This window comes from Mustela putorius, unplaced genomic scaffold, assembly GCF_011764305.1.
Source record: "Mustela putorius furo isolate JIRA1106 unplaced genomic scaffold, ASM1176430v1.1 tig00000275_pilon_pilon_pilon, whole genome shotgun sequence".
Lineage (NCBI taxonomy): Eukaryota > Metazoa > Chordata > Mammalia > Carnivora > Mustelidae > Mustela > Mustela putorius.
Window position 1 is genome coordinate 8730094 of NW_025421341.1, and position 16984 is coordinate 8747077.

The window sequence follows — 16984 nt, forward strand, 5'->3', positions numbered from 1 at the left end:
ACTTAAATAGTCTTTTTGTTGCCTACATATATTTTGAACAATATATTTGATCTAAAGAGTGTATTAGTATTCGTAATGAAAGCTGAAAGGGAAAAGAAGCCTACTACATTCCATGCCCCCTCCCTCCAACTTGATTAGAATATTATTGACATACAACAGGTAAGTTTAGAAAATACAATGTAATGATTTTATACACATATATATTACAAAATGATTACCAAAATAAGGTTAGTTAGGACTTCCATCCCTCACATAATTACAATGTTTTACATGTGTGGTGATAACATTTAAGATCTACTCTCTTAATAACTTCTTGGGGTAAAATATAGTATAGTTAATTATAGTACACCATAGTTTTTTTGGTAGGCATAAGTAAAGCAAACGTTTAGGAAATTTTTTTAAAAATTTATTTATTTGACAAAGAGAGATCATAAGCAGATAGAGAGGCAGGCAGAGAGAGGGGGAAGCAGGCTCCCTGCTGAGCAGAGAGCCCAACATGGGGCTCAATCCCAGGACCCTGAGATCATGACCTGAGCCAAAGGCAGAGGCTTAACCACTGAGCCACCCACGCGCCCTAGGAAATTTTTTAAACATCATCCATAATAATGTCTGTATTAGTCTGTTAGGAGTGCTGTAACTACATACCACAGACTTGGGTGGCTTATACACTATTTCCTTACAATTCTGAGTGTTACAATTCCAAGATCAAATTTCCTTCAGGCTTGGTTTGTTGAGAACTCTCCCTGGCCTGTGGATGGCTACCTTCTCACTATGTACTCACATGGCATCCATCTTCACTTGGTGTATGTACAAAGAGAAAGATATCTATTCCTCTTCTTATAAGGGGCCCTTTTGACGTCACTTAACCTTAGTTACCCTAAAGACCTCCAAATATAGTCAAAAAGAGGGTTAGAGCTTCAACATATGAGTTTGTGGGGGGAACATTTTTCAGTATATAATATTGCCAATACTTTTGACAGATTTTAATATATCAGTGAAACAAAATATAAACCTGTATTTATAAGAAATCATATGACTGATTCTAAAATCATGTGAGTCTTGTTCTAAAACTTGTCATTTTTATAATTTATTATTAATATACCTGAAGAAGTGAGAACAGAAGAATTAGGAGACCTTGGATAAGATTATAAGCTAATTTTGTTTTGGCTTTTTCCTTTCCTTTTGGCTGTGATTTTAAAGATACACACTGATGGTTATTATTGGATCATAACTATTTTCAAAATTCAAAACCTCTAAGTATTCATATATATTAACTGCAGAAGAGCTATTTTATGTAAAAATGTCTTTTTTAGGTAACATAGGAGTTTTGAGGTGATTGGGACTGCCCAAACTTTGAAAGTTTATATTAGAATCTTATTATTACTTTAAAACTCACCAAAGTATATGAAAGTGCTCTATAATCTAAATAAACTTAAAGTTACTGAGTCATTTAGTGTAGTCATTATAGCTTATATAGTTTGGATTTTATTTTCATAATTTTTCCAACTTATAATTCTACTCTTATAATAATTATTTGTTGTATAGTCTTCATAATGATTTGAATGGCTGCATAATAGTTCATTGAATCCATATTGCATGATTTACTTAGGTTGTTTATAATTTTTAATTTGATATAAACTTCAGGTATTAAATGAGATGAACTATTTGTACTTTTGGTGTTTTTCCTTATTTGGGTGGGTTTACTTATGATAAATTCCTAGGATAAATATTCGGAGTGTTAGAATTTTGGCCGGGGGTGGGGGGGCTCTCAATAATGTTGCCTAATCAGTTTCCAAAAGGTGTATACAAAATCACAGTGCATACTACTAAAATGTAGGTGATGCTAGTTTCACCACAGACTCATTAACATGGAATGATCAGTACTGTTTCCTCCATTTTTGGGGGGAAGATGGAACCTTGTTGTAATTTGTGTTTCTTTGATTTTTTTAGTAAGTCCTCTTATTTTACTGTTCGATTTCTATGTTATCTATTCACAGTATTGGTTGATTGTTTCGCTCTTCCGTCACATAAATTTAAATTACATTAGATAAATTAATAGGTAAATTTAGTTATATTTGATATTAGTTTTTTTTTTAATTATTTTTATTAACATATAATATATTATTTGCCCCAGGGGTACAGGTCTGTGAATCATCAGGCTTACACATTTCATAGCACTCACTGTAGCCCATACCCTCCCCAATGTCCATAACCCAGCCACCCTATCCCTACTCCCCTACCCCCCAGCAACCCTCAGTTTGTTGTGGGAGATTAAGAGTCTCTTATGGTTTGTCTCCCTCCCAATCCCATCATGTTTCATTTTTTTCCTTCCCTATGCCCCACAACCCCCCATTCTGCCTCTCATCTTCCTCATATCAGGGAGATCATATAATAATTGTCTTTCTCTGATTGACTTATTTCGCTCAGCATAATACCCTCTACCCACCCATGTTGTTGCAAATGGCAAGATTTCATTTCTTTTGATGGCTGCACAGTATTTCATTGTCTATATATACCACATCTTCTTTATCCATTCATCTGTTGATGGACTTCTAGATTCTTTCCATAGTTTGGTTATTGTGGACATTGCTGCTGTAAATATTGGGGTGCATGTGCCCCTTTGGATCAATTCATTTGTATCTTTAGGGTAAATACCCAGTAGTGCGATTGCTGAGTCATAGGGTAGGTCTATTTTCAGCTTTTTTTTTTTTTTTTCCAGGTGCTTTTCTTTCTTTCTTTCTTTCTTTCTTTCTTTATTTATTTATTTTAATTTTTTATTTTTTATAAACATATATTTTTATCCCCAGGGGTACAGGTCTGTGAATCACCAGGTTTACACACTTCACAGTTTTTTAATATCATATAAAATTTCCTTTCTGAAAAAAAAAAAAAAAAAAAAAAAAAAAAAAAAAAAAATTTCCTTTCTGTATTGGAGATCTAACCACCCCCCAGCTTTTCTAGGTTTTAGACAAACTACAGGTGGTATAAAAATAAAGTTCATTTTGGCTAGTATGTTTTAACTGTGTTAAGTGGCTTGAAACGACTTAATTTTAAATTTTATTCTAATTACACAAACCAAGGTGGCCATATATATTCAGTGATGTTTGTGTATATGTGTATAAATAATTTTCAGGTCCAAACTGTTTAAGCCCTTGGAAATTTCAGGAGTCCGACATGGGTGACCTGCCGGCTAACATCCTTCTTCACTACACCGCAAAGGTGAGTGTAAATGCATGGCGTGTGTCTAGTTGTGATTATCCTGTGGGCTACAATTCCTTTCTTGTTCCTTTTGTCATTTCAATGGATAATTAAGAAGGACAGACTTGAATTTCCATTAAAAAATTATTAGTTTTCGAAAGAAGAGGAAAAGCAATAAAATTAAAGTGCAGTTCTCAACTAGGATTCAAATGTTAATCATTATGTCATCCCAGTAGTATGAGTGGGAATCGGGGTGGGAATTTTTACTAATGAATTGACATCAGTAAATGAAACCGTTTAAACTTTTTGTTATCCTACTTCTTTGGAAGGAGAGATTAAACAAAATTATGCTCAACATATTTTTGTTTATTTTTTAAATGTAATGCAAGAAAACAAACCCCCAAAAATGGAATGTTTATTTCAGAAGGAGGAAAAAGAAACTACGTGTATGCATAGCATGTGTTGTCCTTTTTCCTTCAAAGAGCCACCTGGTGACAGTGATTAAGGTCAACAAGGGCTGAGGGAAAGATCAAATGTAGAACTGGGAGGAAGAAAAAAAAGTGGCATAAACAATATTAGTTGTCTTTGTTATACTAAATGTTACGTTGACCCAGAAAGTGCTTTTTGTGAGATTATACACTGTAGAACTTTTTTTCTAGTTGAGCCAGCTAGTACCTGGTCATAATTTAATATTTTGAATACTTATTTATTATATTTGGCCTAATAAAAATTACCTATCATTTGTATTCCCCTAACTTTTTTTTTTTTCTTTAAGATTTTATTATTTATTTATTTAACAGACAGAGATCACAGGTAGACAGAGAGGCAGGCAGAGAGAGAGGGGGAAAGCAGGCTCCCTGTTGAGCAGAGAGCCCGATGCGGGGCTCGATCCCAGGACCCTGGGACCATGACCTGAGCCGAAGGCAGAGGCCTTAACCCACTGAGCCACCCAGGCACCCCTTCCCCTAACTTTTTATTTTAATTAATTTCAAGCCTAGAGAGGTTGAAAGAATGGTAAACTGAAATCCTATGTATTCTCCATTTATTCACTAATTCACTAACCACTAACATTTTGCCATACCTGTTGACTTTGTCTCCAGTCTTTTGTGAAGGCAGATTGACCTATTAGGCACTTTACTCCTAAGTATTTCTGTGTAATCATTAACCTACCCAGGAAAATTATGAATAATTTTTGTACTATATGATTCATTCAAATTTTCCCAGGTTTTCCCAAAAATACTTTGTTTAGCCTTTTCAAAACTTAAATCTGGATCAAGGTTCATGCATTGCATTGGCTATAATGTCTCTTGGGCCTCCTTTTTTTTAGTGTTTGCCTTTTGTAACATTAACTTTTTTCCAAAGATATGTTTGTCTGCTGAACTAGGCTTTATTTTCTTGGCAAGAACTATATCATATACTTATTTTTACTCAATTATAAGTAGATAGGAAATAATTGAATTTAATCTCACTAATGTATTTGGTAGCATGTTCTAGACATGTGATAGCTAATGGAATCTTTTTGGCAGTATGGTTTTCATATTCTTTTTTCAGATTTAAACTTGAAAACATTAGGTTGAATTTTTACAGTTGGAACTTCCAACAGTAAAAAATCTGTAATTAGAAAATAGCCATTCTTGTTTTTCTTCAAGAAACTCAGATGACAAATATATACAATAAAGAATTTCTTGGAAGAATATTTCTTGAAAATGGTGATAAAATCATGATACGAGGGTTCTGTGTTTAACAGAGTTTTGGAGAAATGTATTCTGTATATCCATTTTTGGAGATTGATGATACACTTGAAAAATCTTGTTAGAATCCTGTTAGAAACTAGTTTACTTTTATTTTATCCTACTTTTTCACCAGTTATTTGAGCATAGAACATGTTCTATTTTTTAATCTCACTTACTAACAAATGCTAGTCTGGGAGGAGCTGCTCTAGAGGATTTTTCAGACAGTCAACAGTTCTTCATTTTTGTACTCAATTGTAGGAGTTGTCAAACCATCCATTGTTGGTAATTTTTTGAGTGTCTTCTCCGAGCCAAGAATTGTGCAGAACTTTCAGGATATAAAGATGAATAAAGTGTCTGACTTTAAGAAGCTTATAACCTAACGTGAAGTAAATATGTAAAAAAAAAAAAAGTGCAATATAATTTTATGAGCATTTTTCATTTTAGTTACCATTTATTGAGTATTTACACTATATCAAGCATTATGCTAAATGTTTTACATGTATTGTTTCACTTAGCCTTCACAAAAATCCAAGGGTTATATGATATTACTTGTGTCTTTTATAAGTAACTTGCCTGGCCTCATAATTGTAGTGAGTGGTAGTGCTGGATATAGAATTCAGCCTATTTAATGCATATCCTTAACCTATACAATATTTTTGTGTTGGAATTAGGTACAAAATACAGTGAGCAACAAAGGAGAGAGTGGTTGGTTCTTTCAGAAGGCTAGAAGATGATAGAAAAGATGGTTTGATTTCTGTTTTAAAAAGCAGAGTTGAGGGGCGCCTGGGTGTCTCAGTGGGTTAAGCCGCTGCCTTTGACTCAGGTCATGATCTCGGGGTCCTGGGATCGAGTCCCGCATCGGGCTCTCTGCTCAGCAGGGAGCCTGCTTCCCTTCCTCTCTCTCTCTGCCTGCCTCTCTGTCTACTTGTGATGTCTCTCTGTCAAATAAATAAATAAAAATCTTAAAAAAAAAAACAAAACAGCGTTGAGGAGGCATGTGCCAGGCCTAACAAGCAGCACCTTCAAAGGCACATACTGTAAAACTGGGATCTACATATATTTGGGTTTAGGGCACTTAGTAAGCAGGCACTAAGAAGAGAAGATGGCAGGAAATTAAATTAGAGGGCACATGGAGGCCAGATGATAGCAAGCCTCCTATGCCAGGCTAACTAGGCAGTGCACAGGATTTTGAGGAGAAGAACAAAATATAATTAGGTTTGCATTTTAGAAAAAAGGTCTGAAGCTGCACTGTGAAAGTTGGATTGGAGGGATAGCAGATGGGAGAGGCAGTCATGCCATAAGGAGTTTTACTGTGTGAGGACAAGTCGTAGATACACGATACCCAAACAAAGGTTGTAATGGGAGAAAAACATTTCTGTCTTGAGATTAATATAGTTTACATTGGGTTAACTGTAAACTCCATTTACATTTGTTTTATTAAAGCATATTTTCTCAGTTGCTTTAAGAAGAAAATAACTAATACATCATTTGTGCTACAATTTATAGGGTTTGGGGTTTTTTTTTGTTTGTTTTCGGGGGGGGTTTTGGAATGGTGATTGGATTCAAGGATACTTCATTATCTGCAAATTCCCAGATTGAACATGAAGTTGTGTGCTTTATAATTCTTTATGGAAGTTAATAAATTTGACAATACAAGAACATGGAAGAAAATAGTGTCTTATGTCTGTGACTGGATTTTTATAAATTGTTTTGTGATTTCTGTATCACATTTTAACCATGTATTTTATATGTATCAGTGAAATTATGCCTAGCGAAATACTGATCGGAATAAAACACAGACTTTTTTTTTTTAATATTTTATTTATTTTACAGATGCAGGTCACAAGTAGGCAGAGAGGCAGGCAGAAGGGGGGTGGGGAAGCAGGCTCCCTGCTGAGCAGAGAGCCCGATGCCGGGCTCCATCCCAGGACCCTGGGATCATGACCTGAGCTGAAGGCAGAGGCTTTAACCCACTGAGGCACCCAGGTGCTCCCAGAACACTGAACTTTTTAAAAAGCCAAAAATCTGTTTGCATATAATTGGCTTAAAACTTCTCTATTTTTAGTTGTTTTAACTTCACAGAATTTAAAAAAATTATTAATTGAAGTATAGATGACACACAGTGTTACATTAGTTTCAGGTGTACAACATAGTGATTTGACAAGTCTACGTTACGCTGTGCTCACAAGTGTAACTGCCCTCTGTCAGTCACTGCACATCACTGATGCACACCACTGACTGTATCTCCTTTGCTTTACTTTTTATCCCTGTCACTTTCTCATTCCGTAACTGGAAGCCTTTATTTTCCACTCCCCTTCACCTGGTTTGCCCATGGCCCTCTCCTCCCCTCCCCTGTGGCAACTATCACTTCGTTCTTAAAGAGAAAAAATTTTAAACTATGGTGACTGGTGAGTAAGTTGCTGCTATAGCTCATCTGTCAAATGGTATGCAGCAGTGACCTGCTTTTGATGAGTGAATGCTTTAGAGTCTGGTCCCTGATTCTTTTAAAGGACAGTTAGAATAGTAATACTAAACTTCATATTGTAAGCATCTTATCCTTGACTATAATATATACTCTTTTAAATTATGGTGAAATGTTTCACTTATAGTTAAAATTATGTTTTGTCCTCATTGTGCTTAGCTGTTTGCCATATTTTCCTTTTATTCTTAGGCCTGCAAAAATTCAATCTGTCTTGATTTATCTACTAATTGTTTGCATGGAAGATTAACAGGAAACAAAGTAGTGAACTGGGATATTAAGGTAAGTTAATGATGAGCTACATAATATGTAAGTTTACTGATCCTTTTAAAGAGTTTATCTTTTAAGCACCACTGGATTGATCTGAATAATAAATCCCGGTAAAAATTTTTGCTGGCAAGATAAACTGTTTGAAGTATAAACAGATAGGTAGTTGAATGATTAATTTGCTTGAAACTTAGTTACCTCCTTAAACCATGTCATGAATTTAACAGTTTCCTTAAGAAGAATATACTGCCTTGGTTCATTGCTCCACTTTTAAGGTATTTAATCCCTAAAACTGTGTGGTAGATTTCAACCCCTCCTAACCTCTCAGGGACTTCATTGATTATCATTTTTCTTCTGTATTACATACTTCTGTCTGTGGTCTCCTGTTTGTTAGCTTTGAACACAGATCTTTTCCTCCATGTGACTAAAGATGAGAGACTTTTCCTCTTCCCCGCATCCCTCTCTAGCTATCATGACTTGTCTGTCTTCTTGATGTGCCTCATATGTGTGTGTCAGTTGGACATAATGTCTTCGGTTCTATCTAAGAGACCTCTTTATTTTCTAAGACTGAGTTAACCGCTTTTGTCATGAGTACCTGTAACACTTTATCATTTCACTTATTGTCAATAGTGACTTGCTTGATATTTGCTCGCTTTGATTCTCCAGTAGTCCTTAAGAACTTTGAAAGGACGTACCACAGCTTTTTTCCACTAGTGCATTTTACAAGGATATGCGGTAATGTTGTTTACTAAATTGTTAAATTAATAAAGGTTATTTAGATTAATGTCAAGTTAACTTGACTTTAGAATTAATGTCAAGTTAACTTGACTTTAGAAAGTCAAGTCAGAGATACCCTATTTCTAAAATATAGCATTCCCTTGCAAGTTACCTTACATAGAAATTATAGCCTAAGTAAAATTAAAAATATAAAAGATAGTTATAAGGCAACTTGCTGGTAAATTGACAAAAAAAAATCATATACACACACACGTATATACATATATATATATATGTGGGGTTTTTTTAAGGAATTTATTTATTTATTGTAGTGAGAGACAGAGAAAGCACAAGCACAGGAAGGGCAGAGGGAGAGGGACAAACAGATTCCCAGCAGGGAGCCCAGTGTGAGGCTGGATCCCAGGAACCTGAGATAATGACCGAGCCAAAGCCAGATGTTTAACCAACTGAGCCACCCAAGTGCCCCTCTTTTATTTTCTTTTAAACACTTATTTATTAAAGAGCATGCACATTCAAACAGGGGGAGGGGCTAAGGGAGAGGCAGAAAGAGAATCCTCAAACTGAGCTGAAATCAAGAGTTGGGTGCTTGGGACGCCTGGGTGGCTCGGTTGGTTGAGCAGCTGCCTTCGGCTCAGGTCATGATCCCAGCGTCCTGGGATCGAGTCCCACATCTGGCTCCTTGCTCTGCGGGGAGCCTGCTTCTCCCTCTGATTCTGCCTTCCACTCTGTCTGCCTATGCTCGCTCTCGCTCGCTCTCTCTCTCTGACAAATAAATAAATAAAATCTTAAAAAAAAAAAAAAAAAAAGAGTTGGGTGCTCAACGGACTGAGCCAGACAGGAGTCCCCCAGATCCCTTTCATCTTGTAGTCCATTAACACTGATTGAATACACTTACTGTTTCAATGGAACAGAGGTAATTAGAATAATTCTGCCAGTGTAAAATGAATCTATCAGTTAATGTTAGTCTTGTGTTATTCTTGTGGTATAAAGCATTTTTCTCTTTGACTTTGAGATGAAACCACTTAATTTTACCTGTTAAAATAGTAAGATTTATGACATTTGTCCATTCATAAGTTAACTTTTGCTGTGACTTATAAGAGTGGCCTTATAAGGCTAGTTGCATATCTTATTTATATATAGAAAGTGGATTATTTTTGCTGTACATTATACTTGAAAATCAAAGTAGTTTTTGGTGCCTTTGAGTTATAACTATGGGAAATTAGGGCGCCTGGGTGGCTCAGTGGGTTAAGCCACTGCCTTCGGCTCAGGTCATGATCTCAGGGTCCTGGGATCGAGTCCCGCATCGGGCTCTCTGCTCAGCAGGGAGCCTGCTTCCCTCTCTCTCTCTCTGCCTGCCTCTCCGACTACTTGTGATTTCTCTCTGTCAAATAAATAAATAAATAAAATCTTAAAAAAAAAATAACTATGAGAAATCAAATGGAATAGAATTAATAAGAGAGTTCATTGTGTTTTTTTCTTCAGAAAATTATATTTTACTTTTTTGTTTGTTAGTTTGAAGAGCTATTTTTACTAGTGTCAGAGATAGAACTTAGTGATTCATCAGTTGCATATAAACCAAGCTCTCATTCCATCAATGCCCTCCTTAATGCACATCACCCAATTACGCCATTCCCCCACCCAGCACCCCTCCTGCAACCCTCAGTCTGTTTCCTAGAGTTCAGTGTCTCTTACATTCATTGTATTTTTATACTGCAACAAAATCAAACACAAAAATAGTTAAATGACAACTGAGAAAAAAATACTTGCCATCCAAAAAGTTAATTTGCTTGCTATTACCTTAAAAATCAATATGAAAAACAGGCAAAAAGTATGAAGAGGGTTCTTTAATAAATGAAACTCAGTCTAGGTGGCAGATCAGAACATTTTAGCAGTTAATGTTGGCTAACCTTGGGTAGTACCCGGTTTGTAAGACACTATGCACTCATTTATTAACTTAATCCTGGTAACGACTTTACAAAGTGGGAATTATTAATAGCCTTATTTTACAGATGAAAAAATGGAGACCAGAGAGATTAGTAACTTGTTAAAGAATATGGACTGTATTTTGTTAAGCTATGCAAAATAGTCACATTGAACTTTGGTTGAAACCACCCACTTCACTTTTTTCTTAAGTAAAAGGAGAGGAGTCAGTGATATTTCTACCACCAAATGTATTTTTTTCTTCATTTATTTTGTTGTTCATATACTTAATTGCCTTTGACAGTTGTTTCCTCTTATTTCACTCGTGTTATATTATAAAGTCTACTTAATGGGGTCAAATTTAGATTGCCTGTGTTTGGAATCCCTAAACTTTGGAAAACAAAGGTGCAGTAAAAATGGTCAGGCATAGTCTCAAGTATCGACTATGGTGACCCCATGGCTATTCTTGAAAGCAGCTGCCCAAACAAGGGTTCCTTTAGCTTCGACATTGTCTGAAAGTTTAGCAAATTATAACTTCATACATGCTTGTGTGAATATTAAATGACAGAATTGTGCTTGTTTTATAAAATTATAAAATTGTAATTGTCCTTTTTCAGGACATCATAAACTGCATAGGTGGATTAAATGTATTGTTTCCTCTGTTGGAACAAATCAGCCACTTGGGTGAAGGACAGATTTCTGAAGGAATGAATGAAAGCACAGTTTCTGAATTGATAACACCTGTAGAAGGAGATTGGGTTGTACTGACCTCCACGAAGGCATCAGGTATTGAGATAAAATTAATACAAGATAATCATTGAGAGATTTGGTTATTAATTGAAAAATAGATAAAAATGTCTTACCACCGTTAGGAAGAAACTTAACCATTTGTAGCTGAAGCAGCCCACTCCTAATTTTACTAATGTAATTCAAAAAGTTCATAATACTTTAGTCAAAAAAATTAAGAAGTTGGTTTTACTCTTGACTATCCTTAATTTGTACTATTAGTGGAAATATGATAGAACTGCTAAATTTATGGTAATGAAAATACTTGCATGTGTATGTAGGTATGTGATATGCACTCACTGCTTTTCTCTGACACTTGCATTCTGCAAGTGACCTTGGAAGCAAATTGCTCAACCAAATTTTTTGTTTGTTACAACACTGTTCTCTAACATAGAAAATGTGATGTAAAAGTGATTAGAGTAATTATGATAATTAAAGACATGTTCACAATTCCTCAGAGTCAAGATTAGAAAGGAATTTAATTGCAACATTTATCTTGATTGTGAAGCACTTTATTCAAAGACATCCTATCAACCAGGACAATCTTACTCACTCCCATGGAGTTGCCACTCTTGGTGCCTTGCTGCAGAAGGTGAGCTTGTTCAACATTCGAAGATATGGCCAATGATTGTAATTAGCAATTTGTCTTTAGGGATTTTCTTCTTACTAAGTAAAATGTTTTTTTAAAAACACTTTTGTGGTTGCAGTTATATTAGTGGACATATTTTTATTTCACAGGCAGATTTTTAAAACCTACTCTGAATCACCTTTTTACAAGAATTACTCATCTAACAGTATATAATCTTTGATATGTAGGACTTTGTTTATATTGGTATTTGGGATATTTGATAAATCTAAGACTGTTTTGGAAAAATATGTTCTAATGTACCTTGGTAAATTAAAGTTTAAGTTTATATTTTTATAACAAAGATTCTCATATTTAGATGTTCTAAATTAATCATTTGAAATTAAATGTAGCTTAATGATAATTATTAAACTGAAATTTACAGGACCCTCATCTGTTTGGATTTCAGGTGCCAAGCTCCTTGATGGATGTTAATGTACTGATGGCAGTTCAGTTATTAATTGAACAGGTGTCATTAGAGAAAAATATGCAGCTCCTGCAGCAAATGTATCAATATTTACTCTTTGACTTCCGTATTTGGAACCGTGGAGATTTTCCCTTTCGAATTGGTGAGAACAGTCGTTGGATCAAATTTTACGTTTGTTTTAGAAATTTATAACTACCTGTGAGGTTTTATTTTAGTTATTCATTTAAGAGTGAACTTTGTATTTTAGGTCATATACAGTATCTTTCCACCATCATCAAAGACAGCAGAAGAGTTTTCCGAAAGAAATATGGTGTGCAGTTTCTCCTAGATACACTTAGGATTTATTATGGGTATGATGTCCTTGCTCCTTCTCAGTTTGATGTTGTTTTCTGCCTGCTGCTTGCTTGGAATGTCTAGATTATTTATTTTCCAGAAATTCTAATATCCTTTAACTTCAGAAAGATGATGCAGAGGTTAAGATGATGAACAATGGATCACGTAGATTGGGTTTGAATCTTGTGTTTCATTAATTGTCTGTCTGTAGGCAACTTACTCAACTTTTCTGTGCTTAAGTTTTCTTGTCAGTGACAAAGAGACAATAAACCTGTGACATCCTATCCATTTTCAGGATTAAACTAAATGTATTAATAACATGTAAAGCACTTAAAACTGTGTCTGTTACCTAGTGTTGTTTAAATATAAGCTGTTTTAACTATATCTTTGTCATCGAAACCCAAGGTTTTCCTTAAAAGGAAAAAGAAAACAAAGATACCATGAATTCTAATAGTTACATGGAAACATCTTTTTTTAAACTAAGAATTCTTTTGTATAAAAAAAGTACTAAAATGTAAACATTTTAAATTTCAATTCTTGCACTTTTACTTTCTCTTTCAGGAGTGATTGTAAATACAGTGAGCTGTCTCTAGATGACATTCGAACAATAAGGACTTCTTTGTATGGACTGATTAAATATTTTCTGTGCAAAGGTGGAACTCATGAAGAGATACAGAGTATTATGGGTTACATAGCCGCTATCAATGAAGAAGAACAGGTATTTTGCTCAAGAAAAATCTGTTTTTTCTTTTTCACACTTAAGTTGCTATATCATCTTCTTTTGAAATTACACATATATTAAAAATATTTTAACAAGATGGAATTGGGAGGGAGACAAACCATAAGTGACTCTTAATCTCACAAAACAAACTGAGGGTTGCTGGGGGGAGGGGGTTGGGAAAAGGGGGTGGGATTATGGACATTGGGGAGGGTATGTGCTTTGGTGAGTGCTGTGAAGTGTGTAAACCTGGTGATTGACAGACCTGTACCCCGGGGATAAAAATATATATTTATAAAAAATAAAAAATTAAAAAAATATATTTTAAAAGTAAGATGTTTATTATGTAAAATATAGTATTTTGCAGTTAAAGAAGTAAATTTTTATTTCCCAACTGAAAGTTAAATCAAATAATGGATGGTGATGCAATAAAATATTCTAGTTAGCTAAAAAGTAGTATCTGAAAATAGTTGTTTGGCAGTTCTGAAGCCTTTTTTCATAGGTCACATAATGTATATTTACCTGTCATCAAAGATACTGGGCAGATTTCTGACATGAATTTTAACATAGGTTCTGAAAAATTTTGCATAAAGAATATATTTCTATTTTTATATACTTTTACGTACATTTCTCATTTATACCTCAGAGCTACCCTTTAAGAAAATAGTTCTCAATATATGGTTCCTGACCAGATTTACCTGTCATAAATGCACACTTACTGAACCACGCCTTCCAGGTAGTTATGGTGCATGGTAAAATTTGAGGACCACTGATGTTAAGTATACAGACTAGGAATCAGTCTTCCCACTTGCGCATTTGGAAGTACTTTTCAGATAGATTAGTGACTTAAAAAGTTATACAGCTGACAAACATGGGAACAGAACACGGGTATATTTACTGCTATTTCTCTGCTCTTTCTGTATACCACTCTCAGCACCAAACTTGAGTATCCTTAAATTATGCTGATTCAAATATTTTGTGCTCTATAATGAAGTATTTGTTGTGTACTCAGAGATTACATGACTTCAAAATTGATTTATATAAATGAGTTAACTTAATCTATTTCCCCATAAAGTTAGACTACTTCAGAAGCTTCTTTTGGGGCATCTGAGTGGCTCAGTCGATTAAGCATCTGCCTTCGGCTCAGGTCATGATCCCAGGGTCCTGGGATCAAGCCCCACGTCAGGCTCCTTGCGCAGCAGAGAGCCTGCTTCTCCCTGTCTCTCTGCTGCTCCCCCTGCTTTTGCTCTTTCTCTGTCAAATAAATACATAAAATACTGAAAAGAAGAAGAAGCAGCAGCAGCAGCAGCAGCAGCAGAAGAAGAAGCTTTTTATTTAGAGTAACCAGTAGTCTTATTTCATGATAGCTGTGTTGTCACCCACTGTGATTCATTGCCAGTGATATTTTCTTGGTCAGTTCAGTCAAAGAGGTATTTATTGAATGCTGATTATACACACAGAGTAATACTAGATACTATAGGTATGTTATAATGAATGAATTAGCATTCTTTTAACCTAAAGAAACAAGGGTGGATAAGAGAGGTTTATAAATAATTATGAAACAAACAAACAAAAAGAGACTATGACAACAGCTATAAGAGAGAAACAAAGTCCTATGAGGTTTTCATAGAAGAGTATTACTGTTGAGAAGACCAGGAAAGGTTTTATGGAAGACATGGTTTTTTATGTGGCTACAGCATTATACATATGGCCCAGCAGGTGAATATTCATATTGAGAGGATCTACAAAAGGAAATAAAGCAGAATGGAGGTAAAAGGCATGGCTATTTCAGAAGACATCAGATCATTGAGTTAAGCACTAAAACATTGGGGTATATAGGATTTAGTTTAAATATGACTTTATTTGTACTTCCATATATAAGTGTGGTTGTTTGTTTTGTGTTGTTTAATTTTAAAAGCTCTTTGGAATTTTGGATATGCTCTTCAGTCTCCTCCGTACCAGCCCAACTAGAGGTCAGCTTTTCTTGTTGCTGTTTGAACCAGGAAATGCTGACATACTTTATGCCTTGCTGTTAAATCAGAAGTACTCTGACAGACTAAGAGAAATCGTTTTTAAGGTACAAACATTTTTTAAGCATCTTTATATTTGGGGACATTTGTGAGTATATGAATTTACTTGTAAATATCCATTTTATGAATGTAAATTCTTTTTTCACGTCTACTTTAATTTTAAGTTGTTGTAGGGTTGCCTGGCTGACTCAGTAGGTTAAGTGTCCAGCTCTTGATCTTAGTTCAGGTCTCAGTCTCAGGATCATGGGTTCAAGTCCTGTGTTGGGCTCCATGTTGGGTGTGAAGCCTACATTAAAAATTAATTAATTAATTCTTCAGTTTGTTTTGATATGTATTTCTCCTATTTTGAACATTTAAAAACTAATTGTATTGTAATCTGATCAGTTATTTAGTGGAAAATCCACTTTGTTATATCAATCTCAGTATAAAACCTCTTATTTCCATTTTTTGCCTTCTTTTAAAAAACATTTTTTTATTTGAGTATAATTGATATGTAATGTTACAGTAGCTTCAGGTGTACAATGTAGTGATTCTGCAAGTTTATGCATTATGCTGTGCTCACCACAAGTGTAGGAACCATCTGTCACTATACAACCTTATTATAATACCATCGACTATGTTTCCTTTGCTCTACCTTTTATTCCTGTGATTACTCATTTCATAACTAGAGGTGTGTATCTCCCACTCTCTTTCACTAATTTTGTCTCATTTCTCTTTTGACTTACCATGGGTCTGTGTGGCAGGTCAGACATTTTAGCAGTTAATTATAATAACCAACCTTATGTAGCACCCACTATTTATCAGGCAGTATACATTCTTCATATATTAGCTAACTTAGTCCTGGCAAAAACTTTACGAAGTTGATATTATTAGTCCCATTTTACAGATAAACTGAGGCCAGAGAGGTTAGTAACTTGTCAAAGGATAATGAATATATTTTGTTAAGCTATCCAAAGTAGTCACTTTGAGCTTTAGTTGAAGTCATCCACCTCACCTTTTTTGTTAAAAATAAAAGAGTTAGTCAGGACACCTGGGTGGCTCAGTGGGTTAAGCCTCTGCCTTCAGCTCAGGTCATGATCTCAAGGTCCTGGGATCAAGTCCCGCATCAGGCTCTCTGGTCACCAGGGAGCTTGCTTCTCCTTACCCGCCCACCTGCTTCTCTACCTACTTGTGATCTCTGTCCATGAATAAATAAAAATCTTAAAAAAAAAAAAAGAGTTATATTTCTACTTCTCATGATTTATTCTGTTCATTATGCCTGATCGCCTGTGACATTTGTTTCCTCTTATTTCATTAGTGTTACATTATAAAGTTTACATATGGGGTCAAATTTGGATTGCCTCTGTTTGGAATCCCTAAACTTTGGAAAACAAAAGTGCAATAAAAATTACCTGGCGTAGTCTCTCATGAGTATTAATTATGGTGACCCCTGTGGCTGCTTTTTAAAGTATCTGCCCAAACAAATGTTTCTTTATGGAGATTAAATGTTATTTGTTTAAAAATGGCCTTATATGGATTATTCATCATATTATTCTGCCAAAATTACCCTTTCCATAGGGTTTCAGTATGTCACTTTTAAAACATTGATCTCACTTCAAAAAGTATGGAATTACTAACTCATTCTCACATTTTGGCATATGGATGTGTTGCTTCACAAGATGTTTCCTTGTTCTTGACAATTATTTTGATAACTCTTATATAAATGTTACATAAATGTTCGATAAATCACT

At 34.9% G+C, this 16984-nt stretch overlaps 1 protein-coding gene across 8 annotated transcripts in view; it reads left to right on the forward strand.

The window, feature by feature from the left end:
* Positions 1-16984, forward strand: part of NBEAL1 (neurobeachin like 1) — a 197893-nt gene that overhangs the window by 89262 nt on the left and 91647 nt on the right. For all 8 annotated transcript variants that reach the window (XM_004764194.3, XM_045078587.1, XM_045078588.1 and 5 more), the window contains 8 exons: positions 3134-3219; positions 7603-7692; positions 10953-11121; positions 11580-11713; positions 12156-12315; positions 12421-12523; positions 13068-13224; positions 15143-15301. In XM_004764194.3, coding sequence (XP_004764251.1) covers positions 3134-3219; positions 7603-7692; positions 10953-11121; positions 11580-11713; positions 12156-12315; positions 12421-12523; positions 13068-13224; positions 15143-15301 — 1058 coding nt within the window. The remainder of the gene's footprint in view (positions 1-3133; positions 3220-7602; positions 7693-10952; positions 11122-11579; positions 11714-12155; positions 12316-12420; positions 12524-13067; positions 13225-15142; positions 15302-16984) is intronic.